General features: G+C 42.3%; 1 protein-coding gene across 6 annotated transcripts in view; it reads left to right on the top strand.

The window, feature by feature from the left end:
- The first annotated feature begins 4,677 nt into the window (after positions 1 to 4,677).
- The window catches only part of lama2 (laminin, alpha 2), a 254,248-nt gene continuing 242,217 nt past the window's right edge, over positions 4,678 to 16,708 (top strand). For 3 of the 6 annotated variants that reach the window (XM_083790714.1, XM_083790710.1, XM_083790709.1), the window contains exon 1: positions 4,678 to 4,879. In XM_083790714.1, the coding sequence (XP_083646840.1) occupies positions 4,801 to 4,879 (79 nt within the window). In that variant the 5' untranslated portion in view covers positions 4,678 to 4,800. The remainder of the gene's footprint in view (positions 4,880 to 16,708) is intronic. The other 3 variants (XM_083790712.1, XM_083790711.1, XM_083790708.1) reach the window with 1 other exon arrangement.

Genomic DNA, 16,708 nt, shown 5'->3' with positions numbered 1-16,708 from the left:
GTAAAATCAGCTATTAAAGAGGATTCTATATAATAGAGTGTTTGTTCAGTAACAGGGGTTTTATCCAGTCAGGAGAGAGAATCCCACAATCCCAGCTTCAATTGTAAAGTGTTCCAGTTCCAATTTTGGCTGCTCAATTTTTCTGTTTCATGGCTTACGAATCCAGTTGTTTATCCTGTATATGTTCTCTGCTCTGCATGGATAAAATTGGTATCCCAACTGAAGATTTAATTTTCTGTTCCCCTGTTAATCACTTTGTAGTCTATAGTCATTAGCCATGATCAGAATATAGAGCTATTTAATATTATAAAAAATAATAATAACTTTTACACTACTGTATGTAACCACATGAACTCTATCTCCTCTATTCTGGCGCCAACGTTCTGTAAAATTACTGTAGCAGATCTAGTGCACAAGAATAGAGCCTAATTACTAGCCGTGGGGGGCTCAGGTCAATGACGTATTAACACTGAGGGTTTTGCGGTCAAGGATTTTATTCCAGTTGTGAAAGGATTTAAAAAAATGTTTTTGAAGAAAAAAATAAACTATCACCTCCAAGCTGCAAAGAAATAAATATCATGAAAGAATGATGTTCTGTCATTCACAACCAAACATTATTTTCTACGGACAATGCCTGTGCTAAGATTAATGGTCTCCAGAATCTCTTGGCTCCATCTGAATAGAGTGAGCTCAAGTATTTTGATCATTTGGGCACAATGTGTCCCCACACTCATATTCACAATGACAAAATTACTGTGTGGTTGACGTTCAGGCTTGTTTGTCTTGATTCGATTGGACGTCAGCAAATATACAGAGGGGAGTTCACTCAATTGCATGAATATAAAATACAAGAAAAAACATCTAAGTTATAAGTGTATATAACAAAGTGTACTTTGTTGTACTTTAGTAAGTTACTGATGCAATACAATTTACCTTGCTTATTGTAAGTCACTCTATAGCGTCTTATGCTTATTGATGTAGCTGAACAACAAAATTCACAATAGAATATGAACCACTTTCAGCCTATACTCATTCAACAATCTTCAAACATTTTCGAAATGTTAAACTTATTTATTTTTTATTTTTCAAACATAGCACAAATAGCAGATCTATTTTGTGTGACAGGTCATGCAATGAATCATAAAATAGGGCTTAAATGGTTATTGGTTACTAATAATAATTGTAATTATAGGACACATCAACTCACCTTGCTGTCCAGTCAGTTCCCGGCCTCACTGCAGCCCACCCCCACATAGACCAGACCCTCCAGGGTTGACCAGAGCTCCAAGCCCGCACATGAGAACCCATCCTCAGTCTCACTGTCTCCTGATTCAGCCTCTCTTGCCTCTGGAGGTCCAGGGGTCTGGGAGCATTCTGACCCTGGTGGTCCCTGCACCATACAGTATGCATTCACACACGCACGCACGCACGCACGCACGCACGCACGCACGCACACACGCACATCACACACACACACACACACACACACACACACACACACACACACACACACACACACACACACACACACACACACACACACACACACACACACACACACACACACACACACACACACACACACACACACACACACACACACAGTGTGTGCGGTTGGTGAAGTGATTGACAAGTTAGTGAGCTCAGGCATTATAATGGCCAAGTGCTCTGAACACTCTGATAGACAAACAGACACATAATAGGCGCCTAATGAAATGCTAAGAATTGGAGAAGTCCATCAAACTCTCCATATAAAGTACTGTAGCCATACCATACCATACCATCTTTATTTCTATAGCACATTTAAATAACAACAAGTTGTACCAAAGTGCTTTACAATAAAATAATAAAAATCACAACTTCATTTAAAAACAAACAACATACAGTACACAGTGTCACTTTCAACATCAAAAAGCTCATACTATGCTAGGAAAAGCCAAAGAATAAAAATATGTCTTGAGGCGTGATTTAAACACCTGAAGAGTGGGGGCCTGTCTTATGTGCAGAGGCAGCTCATTCCAGAGCTTGGGAGCTGCGACTGCAAAAGCCTGGTTCCCTCTAAGCTTCAGCCTTGATTTAGGCACCACCAGGAGAAGCTGGTCAGAAGACCTGAGGGTCCTTGTGGGAACATACGGTTTGAGTAGTTCAGAAAGATAAATGGGTGCCAAACCATTTTTGATTGATTGATTGAAATATTTATTAACAGTTTGTAGAATTTACAGTACATTTTAAGCACAAACTCAATACAAAGACTGTCAACTGTGAGTGGACGACCCAATTAAGCATTACACTTGTTTACAACAGGGTCCACATTGTTCAATTCATCAAAACATTTAAAGACATACAACCATTTAGAGACATACAAATATACATTTCTATGTAGCTAAAGAACAGAACAGGAATTCATCATATGGGAAGCAAAAAAGGGAAAATATACAAGCACTGGGAAAATATACAATATACAATATACAGTGAGGGAAATGGGGTGGGGGGGGTGGGGGGGATTCAGATTTTACAGAGGCCAGTTTCGAATTGCAGCCATCCGTAGGTGCCCTTTGAGAGCGGTTTTGAAGGAGTCAAGGGATTCACATGTCTTAATGACTGTTGGTAGGGCGTTCCACATTTTGGTGGCATAGGAGCGAAAAGAATTTAGTCCCTTGTTTGTGCCGAATCTGGGTTGTACATGGTTTGTTGCACTCCCTCTGGTGTTGTGTTCTGGTGTGGACTTCGTTTACATTAAGGAAGTATTTAGACAGGTACATGGGTATCTTGGTGGTGTATCGAATCTTGTGGACCAGACCCATTGCAAGATGCTGTACTCTGTCGACGACCCTAAGCCATCCCAGCCTGTCAAAGTGGGCAGGGGTGAGGTGGGTTCGGGGGGTGAGGCCAAGTAGGAGCCTGACCAGTTTGTTTTGGGAGGTCTGAAGCCTTGTTTTAAGGGCCTTTGAGGTGCTGTGGTACCAAGAGGTGGATGCATAGTCAAAGAAACCTTGTACGAGGGCTCCTGTTAAGGTCTTCAAGGTGTTTTTGCTGACCAGTGAGGAGATCCTGTAAAGGAATCTTGTTCTTTGATTGACTTTTTTGATTACGTTGGTGGCCATTTTATCACCGGAAAGATTAGCCTCCAGGATGGAACCTAGGTAGGTAATTTGATCTTTTCGTGTGATAATATTGTCACCCACTCTAACCAAGAAGCCATCTGCCTTGCATTTAAACATTTAAAAACAAAAAGCAAAATTTTGAAATCAATCCTGTATCGCAGAGGAAGCCAATGGAGGGAGGCTAGTACAGGACTAATATGGTCACGCTTACGTGTACCTGTAAGCAACCGTGCGGCGGCATTCTGGACTAACTGTAAGCGAGATATGGAGACCTGGTTGACTCCAATATACAGGGCATTACAGTAGTCGAGGAGGGATGTCATAAAGGCATGGATAACAGTTTCGAACACAGGGCGGGAAAGACAAGATTTAATCTTTGCCAGCCTTCTCAGCTGGAAGAAGCTCTTTCTGACTGTTTAATTTACCTGTTTGTCCATTTTTAGATCAGAGTCTATTTTAACGCCTAGATTGGTGGCAATTGGCTTTAAGAAAGGCTCAAGGGGACCTAAATCACCGGGAGGAAACACATTGTTGCTTGGCCCAAACACCATAACTTCAGTCTTGCCGTCGTTAAAGTTTAAAAAGTTTAAAGCCATTAAAACACACTGGTATTTGTGTCATAGCCTATGGGAGATTTGGTTCAGAGGCCAAAGCTACAGGTTGAGAAATGCTGTTGTAGTCAATCTATTGCATTTACTTTCTGCACTATAGGTGAACAGAGGGCAGCCCAATTTGTGTGGAATTGTGTGAGACAGTCACCAGCCATTATATTTCCACTGCTATCTTTAACTTTAAGGCTCTGTCAACAACTATGACAAACACTTTTGCCTACACTTTTGTTCCCGTTTTGCCCCAGTGTGGTGTGGTATTGAGCAGTAGGGGGAGCCATAGAGTAATAGAGCTAATAGGGTGGACCGTCAAATGGACAAACTATTTTCCTATTACCATCCATGTCAAGTAAATTGCCTTCCCATGTGAGACAAAACATATTATGTTTTGACAGGTCTAGATAGAATAGGGCATAGGCCTAGCTAGGCTACTATACTCATTGACAACACAAATGCTGACCAGTGCAGTTGAGTTGGATTAAAGGGTAACCTTTTCTTTACATAGTTATACAGCAGTAACCTTTAGCCTATATGATGTTTAGTGCTCATTTGACATTTAAGTTGACATGTCTGAAAAATAACATGTCAATTTCAAAATAATATTTTTGAAACAACATTATTAATATTATTGTAAACAGACTCGACTACTCTATAATAAACATATCTTCTACCCACTATCATAATCTTAAAACCGTGTCAATGACGTCACTAATTAGTTTTCATTTGTTTCACCTGGTCTTCATTGGTGTACCTTGTGCGACACGGAGACGTATCGAGCTGGAGAGGAGGAATTTAGGAAAGGAGAGAAAAGAGAAGAGGAGAAAGAAGAGGAGAGGAGAGGAGAAAAAAGAGGAGGGAGAATTGAAAAGAAAAGAAGAGAGAGAGGGCGCGAAAAGAGAAGAGGACTAGGAGAGAGTGGGAGGAGGGAAGAGACGAGGGGGGAGGGAAGAACGGAGAGTTTTGTTCAACTTGTTAAAAAGTTTTCTACAGTTTGTCACCGTTTGACGTTCGGTGTGCGTATCGTATCTCAAGTAGCCCTGGTCGGACCTGGCTGACGCACGCGGACAGTGAAAGCAACCGACTGGAAAATGAGGCGAGTTTGGCTCGCGCTTCTTCTCTCGGCGTTGTTGCTATGGCAATGTCGATTCTGCCAGGCACAGCAAAGAGGTGAGTGAGCCCCCCCCCAACCCCCTCTGGAGCGATGGACCGAAATATAGACTGCTGATCAATTCACCTATTCTCACCTTTTCTCTTCACTTCCAATATGTCTTCCAAACGCAGAGCTGCGCTTGATTTTCAAACATGGAATGTGAAAGTAAAGTAGCCTTCAATGAATGAAATAACCTGTGTTGATTGAATGTCTATTGTCTAACTGACATTGGCAGTCTGGGCTATGCCTATCCTATGTGTTGTCAGCAGGGTTGTAGACCTACTCAATTTACTCAAACATGTATGTCAAGGACAAGGACCCCCAAATTCATAGGCTATATGTAGCATATTAGGTCAGAGGACATATTTTGTCAAAAGGACTATAGTGACTAAGGGAGTATATTAGGGACTGGTGGGGAGATAACATTGGAGATTGTGTACCCTATGATATGAACAGTCATTCTAATACTTATGTTGGCTATATTAACTGTTCCGCATCTATCTATCTATCTATCTATCTATCTATCTATCTATCTATCTATCTATCTATCTATCTATCTATCTATCTATCTATCTATCTATCTATCTATCTATCTATCTTACATTTGCCTACTACAGCACCTACACCTTTCCGATATCCTTTTTTCTTCCCCTCTACCCATTTCTTGGTGTGTACTTTACTGTACTGTGTAGCCAGCTTCCATTCCATTCTGATGCTTCGCATTATGTCACAGATTTTCATACATTTTATTTGTTTCCATTATCATTCAGACAAGTCAGGTTTAATTACAGGAAATAAATGAACCGTGTCATTGTCGTACATGGGAGGCATGTAAAACACACAAACGACAAGGTTGCCCTTTTTGCTTGGTTTAAGTCCTAGAGCTGTGTTACTGCTTGGCCACACTGTTTATCATTAGCTACCTAGCTTTGTTTGCAGACTCAGACATTTTAGGCACAAAATGTTTGAGCACTGTGCCACTAGCATGGGGTTATGCTTATGCCCGCTACTACTACTAATATACACAAGTGACTATTTTATTTGTACATTGTTCTGCCACACGGTGGGATCCTGAGTTTGAATTGAACTCTGCTCCTTTTGTAACTCAGAGAAAGTCTATGCAAGTTAGAAATGAATAAATTAACATTGAGGATTTTTCTATGCAGATGCCTTTCAGCGATAACAATGCTGTGTGCAAGTATGAATGCACATGGTAATGGAATTATGATTGTACTGTGTATATATAAGATTAATTCTGTATCTGTAAACTTTAATGTAGGTTCAACTTCAACTCTCTAGTCCAACTGTACTGTCTCCTCGTAAAGAATGTGAGCTTCTTTTTATCTTTTACCCAATGTACCATATAGCGTGCTTGCCTCTATTAAACAAATCTTATCACATTAGTTCCAGATATGGCCCTGTACGACTGTCACCAAGACAAATTCCTTTACATTTACTGTCCCTGGTGACTAAATTGATTCTGATTCTGAAATGGCATGAACCCATTTCTGCATCTGAAAGAGCATGAAGTGTGACACTAACGGACAGTGATTCATGCTGTGAATCCTAAATGACAGTCAGAGACCTTTTGCTAGGTGTAAAAAGGTGGCAAAAGTTGGCCTTTTGTAACGTTTATGTATGTCTGTATTTGTTAGATTATTGTTTTCTGTGCTGTAGTTCATTCTGGACTGGGTGTCTTTTTCTGTTAAGGCAATGACACACTCCACAGACACGGATGTTTCAATATTGCGTTCAGCTGAAGGGATGAGGGATTGACATCAGGGACTGAATCAATACAGATGACATGGGGGTATGGCAGGGCGTGTGTGGCAGCAGGGATAAAAAAAAGAATCTATGAAACCACATGAACCCCTAGCAACCCACCCTGGCATGTTATAATAGAAAATATCCCAAACCCTAACCGCAAGCATGACGCAACGCATGTCGGGAGCAACGGGTGATTTGCGCATGTCTGACTTTTGGAGTGTCAGATAAGTGTGAAAATAGCAGATCAACAAAGTACAAACTCGCATGTCGCATCGCCAGGCGTTGTGAGATTGGCTATTTTCGCCAACAAGATGTATACATGGAAAAAAGGTGGGGAACCCTAGTTTCGCACCAGTGATGGGTGGGAGGGGCGGGGGGGCAAGGTGACGGCCCTAGATACAGTTAGATGAGTCGTCAAAACTTCTGCATTTGATCATCCATTTATTCCATCAGATTAGACCATAGACCATTTTTATGATTTTTATCCAGAATGAAAACATTCTCTGATGTAAATTAGTTATGTTTTAGTTATTTCAAATATGCTACTGGCTGTATTCTTCTTAGAAAAATATAAAAGGATACTCCTATGGAAAGGCTATATTATTTATTTACTTATATTGACCAATTTAGTATAGCCTATGCCTTGTAAGGTTTAACATCGTCAGATAATCCCCACATAGCGTAAATTTACGAGAAATTCAAAGTTTCAACACCAAAGTAGTAGTTGTGAATTAGCAAACTGGACATTTGGACTGAATGTTTCCTTTATCCTCGTGTGGGGCTTCTTTTTTCGCCAAAGTGTTGTTTCATAAGCGCAGCTCCGCTTCACGTTCCATACAGCCATCTGCCTTGACTTCTGCGTGTGCTGACTGCTGCGGGCTAGCCCCTCCCACCCCTCACTGGTGCGAAACTGGGTAGGAAAAGTCGCAGACTTTCCCTCTCCAGACAGAGCTACATTAGTGACTTCCTCCTGGGGGATCCCGAGACGCTCCAAGCCTAGGCCAATGAGTCGATGTGTTTCCTCCAACTGCGCCATGGTCTGCCCCGGGGTCTCCTCCGAGTGGGTTGTGCCTCAGAGTAAATCCCCTTAGATAAAAATGTACATACAGACTGTAGTCCGTAGTCCGTACACATACTTTTCTCTGTTTTATTAATCGACATTCAGGCAAACGGGGACTTTCATTATGATGAAGTTCCATACTCCTATTCAACCGAAATGTTGATTAATAAAGCAGAGAAAGGAATGTGCATGTGGGAGTATGCAGTTTTGTGAAAGGTCCTATGTATAAAGTCTGATGTTGACATAATCGTTATGACAGTGGCTTGCCGAAGAGAACCCATTTTCAAGCAGATTCAGGCAGTGCACGTCCATTTATACCAAAATCCAAATGTTATATTATCACAGGGATTATATAGGCGTCTGATCTCCAGCTGTGGTCCCTTGGTCAAAATAATCTCGCACATATGCCCTCGCATATGTTTTAACAGAGCCAGTAAAGTACTCAAAGACATATCGATGTATACCTTTCCTTCTTTTTTTTCTTCTTTTACATATATTGATATATATATTTATTACTTTTATATATACATTTAGGAGTGAATACATATGTTTAGATGCCTGTCTGTCAGCTAGTAGTCAGACAATGCTGCTCCGACCAGACCATATTTTCAGCGTGGCGTATGTCAAAGTCCAGTCACGCTGGAATGATAAATGCCGAAAATGTGCCAGTTTTTGGTGTAAATAACATTGATAAATGAGGCCTATATCTGTTTTACCCTCACACTCTCAGAGTTAAATGAAAACTCAGGATTTTGCTGTGCATGGTTTGTGCATGGTGCACGGTACGCAGGAAGGAAGTCTAAGCGCGTAGGTGCATGCTGTGAGCTCTTCTTGGCATTTTGTATCATCCATTAGTCTGTGGTGTGTGCGTTCTCTCCTGCATTTGTACAAGTTATGCCTCCTCACAGCAGCTGAAGAGCTATAAATGACCCAGCTGTACTCAAGCACACTTGCAAAAAAAAGTAATTTTGTTCACTGCAGCAGACAAGATTTTTACACAAGCCCAATGGAGTCTCTCCATGTTTTCACATTTTTGCATGTGTGCTTTGCCTCTATAGGAGGTGAGGGCTTCTCCGAGACTGAAGATGTGAAAAACCTCGCGCTCCCCACAATGCCTTTTCTATTAATCCTACTCACCACATCTCCAGTTACTGTTTAACTGGAGATGTGGAACAGGCATGCTGTGGAACACCTCTGGGGAGAGGTGTGTGTTGTGAGTTCACACTTTCCTGGTTCTCCAAAGAGAAATGGTTGTTTTATGAGTAAGGAAAATACAGGTTTTAGAGTTAGACTTAGAAATAGGATCATTTCAGGGTTTAGGGTTAAGGTTTGGGGATTTTGACATTAGGACTGGAGTTATGCCTGATTTATGCTTAGTTGTGCACCAGCGTTGCACACCAAAAAAGTAAACTAAAATGTTGATATCCACACAAGTATAGTAATACGTGTGTGTGTGTGTGTGTGTTTGTGTGTGTGTGTCAGAGAGGGAGAGAGAGAGAGAGTGAGAGAGAAGGGCCATCTGTGTGAGGCGCCTCATTACCAGGCATGTCAGCCAGTCTTGCGCTCTATCAGTGACACAGCTCACAGACATCGGGAGATAATCAGACACACAGACACAGTGGAAGGGGATGGGATGGAGAGGAGAGGAGGAGGAAAGGAGGGAGGCAACCTCTGGAGATATAAAACAAGGATGAGAAATCCGAGATGAAGAGACGCGAGGAGGGGTGAAACGGTTACATTGTAAAAGGCGCAGACGGATAGATGAGAGAGGGAGAGAGAGAGAGGAAGAGAGAGAGGATGAGTTTGAAGTCAAGGGGAAAATAGTACACGGGCGGACCCTGCAGGATTCTGACCTGGCTCTTTGATGGTCGAGCTGTATACCGTGTACACTACACAGTGTCAATTTAATTATCTTAAAAATGGATAAATGAACACTGAGCATTTTACTGTGTTATAGATGAGACATAAATGCCAGGTCATCAATAGACTGTGATGTATTTAGTTGTTGTTCTACTTATGAATCATAGCTTTACAGTGGCATTATTTTCCTTTTTCAAAAAGAAGGCATTGTGTTTGTTAGTAATGTTACAGTCGGATCCAAGAATTACAGTAAACCGTATGAAGGATAAACCCAACAGAAAATGGTTTAGATACCAGGTTTTGTGCAGCACAAGCGATGAAGTGTTTATGCAATGGTAATGTGGGTTTTATCCCGTCTGGGCTCAGACTGATGTGACGTGAACCCACCAGAGGTGTCGGAGGGAACGCTCTGTGAATCCAGAATGGCTTTTCTAACCATCAGAGAAATCAACATTTTTATGAAGTGAATTCAACCCAATATCATTATGCTCATAAAATATCGCAGCGTGCCGTGCTAATAATGCGAAGGCAGCCAGGCTTAGCTGAATGGATTTGATGCAATACGCCTGAGGCCAGGGGCCTCCCAGAATGACTCAGCCTGGGAACCCAAACGGAGTAAATTCAATGTGAATATCAATGTGGCGGACCACAGAAAGGTTACAATGAGACTTTAGAGAAAATGACGGAAGGAAACAGGAAAGGCGGCTGGGGGGGTGGGGGGCAGGCCAGAAAGAAAACTTGCTTGGAGCGGCCAGGTCAACCGGCATAGTGAGGCTCAGGCACACGCTCGACATCCATTGCTATTTTCAGCATACTTTAGCTGGCGGAGGCTCACATAAACAGATGTCTCCGAAATCACAAAAAGCATGCTCTATGTTATTCAATGCTTGTCTGTTTAAATTTGGTATGAAGTCATCAAGGTGGAAAGAAACATGTTCACAATTGTTCCAAAAATAGTAAAAATGGAAGGGCTTGTGCTGTACTGTAGTTGGGCTATTATTGCTATTCGCCGTGAGCATACAGTATACTGTAGGTTACAGTGAAGAATCAGCTTCATCAGTCCCTGCATATGCCAGTGGTCAGTGCAGTCAGACTGATTGGTCAACCCCCTGAGGAGATAAATGGATGAGGACCACCTGACAGGGTTCTGTTCATTTAATAGCAGGATGAAAGATGTGGGGTTAGCAAGTGCAAGGGCTGAACCGGGCTTGTTTTCATTTTTCATTTAGGTGTGCACAGCCCACAGTGCTATGATTCTGCGTGTGTGTGTGTGTGTGTGTGTGTGTGTGTGTGTGTGGTTTTATTGGCTGTGATATAAATCCATAAGTGAGATGAGATACTGAGGGGAAGGTTACTCTTATAACATAATGTTTTATAGATTACTGTCACACAGCTTACACAGTATTTGGCCCCCAGTGCTGTTAACTTGTCATCGGATTCAGGGTAACTAATTCATCAATGACCGCATTGCCCTCCTCAAAGACACGGCTTGTATGACCAACAACAGGTGTGTGTGTGTGCAATGCATGTGTGTGCATGTCTAAAATTAGACAGGTGCTAATAAAGCGTGGTGCTACATCCTTCTGGTCTATGATAGGAAGGGACAGACGTAGAGTATAGATGGAGAGAGAGAGAGAGGGAGAGGGGGAGAGAGGGAGAGATGTCTTCAACTTCCCTAAAGCCAAATTCCAATATCCCAAATCCCGGCCGCTCACTCACACTCGGTCACTCCAGCATGGTGGTGTTACGGTGAAATTGGCGACCTGCTGAAATATGTGACAATAGTGTAGACAATCACTTAATGTCAGTGTCCGAATGTAAATTGTTGCAGTTTGTTTATTAGCAGAGTTCAACCTAGCGGTTAGGCCATGTATAAAGACCTACATGTAAATTGTATGAAGTCTACAAGATTGTCACATAATATTGACAGGTCACCAATTTCACCATAACACCGCCATGCTGGAGTGAGCGAGTGTGAGCGAGCGAGTGGCAGAGACTTTGGGTATTGGAATGTGTCACATCTCCCTCCTCTCAGTGGCTCCTGGTTCCTTCCTGCCCTCGTCTAATTCAGAACACTGGTGATGACCTTATTGACATACTGTACAATCAACCAAGGGCATACCTTCAGGACATGATCCACTCCTTCACTAGGGTGTCCACAGACCCTTTAGTTTAGTGTATACGTGCACATGCAAGTCATACATGTGCTGCTTATGCACACACAATAGAGATTCTCATCAGGATGGGGGACGATTATTTCAGCACTTAGGATTGTGCACCTTTCAACACCACGGATAGCTCCAAAACAATGTTGTCTCAAGAAATCCACCAAAACATAGTTGATTTGGAAAACTGTATAATTGTACTATAGTAAACACAAAACGCACATTGCACTGGTGTAATATGACATATTTATTGATTGCCAGATAATAGATACCTTTCAAAACAAAACATATGGTACTGTATTTGTGTGCCAGCTAAATGTTACAGCTACTATGACACATTCTCTGTCAGCTATTGTTCATTATTTATAATATCACATATCTTGAGTAGCCTATAAATATCTAAAATATCTTTGACATAAAAAATAGATCTATTTTAACATCAAAATCACTGTAACTTAGGCCTATTATCTTCAAGTCAATGTCACCAGCTGTTGCAGTTAATTTTATGCTGCTCTCATCACTCCATAGTCATACGTTTCCCAGAATCAAAACTTAAACTGCAGTGAGTCTACAATGAGTGAAGCGTCAAAATATTAAACCACTATTGCACCTGGGTAATATTAATAAACCAAGAAAGAGCCTTTAAAGTGAGATGCCTTTAAGAAGAGCACTTGTGTGACGAGTCAATCTTTCCTGGGAGATTTCTGTTTCCCAGGAGCTTTCTGTGTAACTGTGCAGCATCATCAAAGCTTCCCGGGTAATGAGTAGTGCTTCTAGAGTTGTCAGTCCCTTACGGTTCCTCTCGTCCATCCAGGTGTTTTTCATGATTCTCCACTGGGATTTTTTTGCCGGTAAACACATGGCGAACTGACAGATTAGACCAATGTTTTTAAACTGAATTTGGAAATGGGCAAACATCTACCCCCAGCACCCGCCCGTCTGCTGGCTTTAATACCGTCTGTGTCCCACTGCGTAACCTTCTCCAATCTCCATGGTGTTCATCTTCACTTGTGGCTTCTTTGTCGAACAGCTGGGCTTCGAAAAAGCTGGTGAAATAGCGGAAAATAATTTGATTGAATGGTATTTTTTTAATGTTGGAGAGTTCCTTTGTGACACTCACAGCGTGGGGTAAAAGTAGGTTGGGTTGCCGCTAGACTAACATTGACCACAAATCCCGATACTTAGTTGACCTGGGTCCCTCAGGTCACCGTCTCTCAGGTAATATGCTCTACAAATCTCTTTGCCGAAAATAGCAGATCTACAAGCTTGTAACACATGGGAGCTTCTAGATCTTCTATTTCTGTTGAAAGATTAGGGACGCCAGGGGTTCATGTGGTCAATGCAGACACAATATTGACTTTCTCCGACTACAGGAACCAAGTGAACCAAGCTGTGCTGTGAAATGTATATCATAGCTTCTGGATTAATTTCCATGCGGTACGGCTCGGTCTCTCAGAACCTAATCTGGGCCCTGCTCAGAAGGTGGTACTAACCTGTTGTACTTTCAATTACTTTTGAACATGGCAGATCTACAAGTTCACCATGAAACAAAGAACAAGCACAGCATTTCACAGGTTCTGGAAACCTCAACGGATGGGCATATTGTTGTTTTCAGCGATGACGCCCGGCTGTGTTCACTTGGAGCGCACGCAGGACGGTGGAGACATGTCGAGGGCATGGAAAGTAGGGGGGACTAATATTTACTATTCTGTGCCTATTGGTACGCAACTTGAACGTTGCGTTCGGCGATGCCTCATGTGGCTCAAGGCCACCAGAGATGGCGTGCCTCCCTCATGGTCATGGTTACAAAAGTCAAGCACTCCCTAACGTGTTATTAGTTTCACTTCTGCGTTTCCTAGTACTATGAATGATTATCACATATCTCTATTCCAAGCTTCTGATCACGGACATATTCTTGATTATAGGCTGATAACATTCGAAGCGGGTGGAAACCTTCAGGTTATTGAAGGTTCTCGGTTACCCTTCATAGTTGAAGCGGCTTAAATATAATCAGTGTGGATGTTTGGGACACAACTGCTATCACTAATGTGATAGTGTGCCTGTGTGTTGCATTGTGTGTGCATGTGTGTGTGTAATATCTAATTGCATTTATTAAACAATTAGTTTTGATTTCTTACAGTGATAGCCTGTGGCTGTCTGACTAGTACAGTATTTGCATAGTGTGGTCGTTTGTTCAGTCTAGTGTGTGTGGGTTGCAAGTGCAGAGTTAATATTTGATTTGTTTTGTTTACCTGTGGTCCTGAACTTCCGCTTGAAAGCACATCATCATGGAAAGCAAAGTGTGTGTGTGTGTGTGTGTGTGTGTGTGTGTGTCTGTGTGTGTGTGTGTGTGTGTGTGTGTGTGTGTGTGCGTGCGGTTGTGCGTGCATGTGTGTGCGCAACACGCATCTGTGTTTCTTAGCTGTTTTTCTGTCAGAGAACAGCATTGATAATGCTTAGGAGAAAATCAATAGTTAATTGGGACACAATATCATCTCTGCTCTGTTCCTCAGTAGGCTTAGAGAGGGAGAAACAAGGCATGATTTGATGTGTGTGTGTGTTTATATATACTGAGGATAAATATAAACATTCACAGAGTACTCAAACGAGTAGTCAACAATGTATGTGTGTGTGTGTGTATCCCTGTGAGAACGTGACTTATAATGTAAAATAGAGTTGTAGGTTGTAATATTTGTGGTGTGGTGTACTAGTGTACAGTACGTAAACTGATGAATAATTGCGGGATAACAAGTATCTGACATTTCTACCCTTTTCTCCTATATTTTTCACGCACGCACGCACGCACGCACACACACACTCACACACACATACACACACACACTATGGTATTGCGCATCTTTCCTGATCTCCAGTTAGCTCATAACATTAGCTGGTGTTATCAGTCGCTCCGCTCTGCTGCGGTGTGTGTGTGCATATGGGTGTTGGGTGAAATCCACGGTGCGTGTGTCATAGCTTAGGAGGCAGCCAATCAAGACTAGGTCGATACTGGTAGCGTTTCAGAGTATGGGTCAGACTCCCATTGGCTTAGGTGGCGTTTCAGATTATGGGGTCAGACTCCCATTGGCTTAGGCGGCATGGGGTGAGACCAAGGGGCCAGCTATGCACTCCAATGTTGAAGCGCTGGGCCCTAGTGGTAAGAGGAAGGACTGCAGGCGGACCCTTGGATTCTTGACGAGGAAACCCCGTGCAACCGAGCGCCCAATGTTAAAGCCCAGCTGCATTTCCGCATTTGGACACCAAAATTTGGTGTCCAAATGCTGAATCAGCGAAAAAATGCGGAAATAGACGGTCCTTCCGGCAGCCTTCCGGGTGCTTCAAAACGCCACTGAGCAACTTCCACTGACATGAATAGCGGAGGGGGCGGAGCTTCGCGCCAGTTTAGTCTTTATCCTTTTAATACTCTATGGGTGAGACTCCCATTGATGACTAGGTTGCTTACATTTCATGAGCTGTTATGTCAGGTTTCACCTGACAAAAAAGGTAACGATTTACCATTTTTCCGGAAATAAGTTGCATTGTATACATTTTCAGTGGCACAGCACAACATTACTTTTTGAGTGCAGTTTGTCCATTAGATGTCATTTCCCTCTAATTGTAGCTACCTATGTCTTGGTTTTTAATGGATTTTTTACATCACACGGCACACGATATGATTCACAATAAATAATTAATTATCTCATCTCTCCATAGCTTTTACATCATTATGTGTTTCATTCAATCATTCAATAGTTTCCTGGGCTGGATTTCATGATGCCCTAACTCTCAACTAATGGTTCATGAAACACATCATAGCCTGTGGCCTTATCAACCAGGTACTCAAATTATATATAACAAGAAATGAAAAAATCATTCATTCAAACATAGAAACACTTCACCACATTAGCCTGCCCCTAGCCTCGGTACCAGGCTTTCATTTTTGTTGGTGCAAAAATTGAAAGCCTGGAGGAACGCATTGGCCGCTCTGGTCTAAAAGTGGGAGTCAACCCTTCCGGGTGGGCGTCGCTCCAAATGATGTGACGTAGCGCTGCACTAGGGGGGAGAGGAGGGGCCGGGGGTGACGGACAGATCGATGAGATCCAATCAGGGCGTGCGCAAATCTGAGCCGCGACCCGCCCCTCTAGACCAGAAACCTAACACGTTAGCTCAGGCTAGCCTGCCCCTAATCTCTCAAGAACAGATTCTGTGCAAATTCAAAGGAAACAAACAGCAGAGGGTGCTTTCTTTCTTTTTTTTGGTGATGGGTTCCCAGGTTGGCCTGCCCCAGACTCTTCTCACAAAGATGCGTCCGTGCCATGGACATATTGAAATACCAGCCTGAGCGTCTAAAGGTCTGGCACAGAGATGATCCTCTCAAACATCAATATGTGTAAATGCAGTATGAAGCAGTATGAAGTCACCATGATGGTCTCATATAGCACATAACTAACAATGGACATACATGTGCTACTAGCACACAACAATGGACAGCATTGTGTTGATGTGAGCACCTTAATAACTGGAGATAGCCAATAACCATACCACCTAATTATGGCCATATTTTGCATTGTAAAACCTTTTTCCATGGGCCACAAGAAAACTCCCCAGGGGCCAAGTTTACCAATGACTTACAGGGAAACTTTTAGCTGCACAGAAGACAATACTGGCAGTTGAAATATCTTTTTAAACCCCTTCATTCCCCCAAAATAATAAGTAACAAATGCGGACTGGTAAGCACTTGAGATGTCTCAAAGCCCTCAAGGCAGAGTTTTTTTTTCCTGTGGCTGTCAGAGACCTGAATAAAGGAAAATACATGTTGTATACAGTAAATGCACAATATTAATTGCACTAGCGTATAGGTACGTGTAATTGATGTGTGATATGTATGCTTTATGTGTATGTGTACTTTCTGCACATACAATACATTGTGATTGTAAATAATCCAGAGCATTTTTGCTCAGGAATTTTAGTCGCCTTTTTGTCTATCGTGAAAGACA

The sequence above is a fragment of the Protomyctophum parallelum genome (genome assembly GCF_964188405.1).
Source record: "Protomyctophum parallelum genome assembly, chromosome: 19".
Lineage (NCBI taxonomy): Eukaryota > Metazoa > Chordata > Actinopteri > Myctophiformes > Myctophidae > Protomyctophum > Protomyctophum parallelum.
This window is presented reverse-complemented; position numbering and strand designations above follow the sequence as displayed.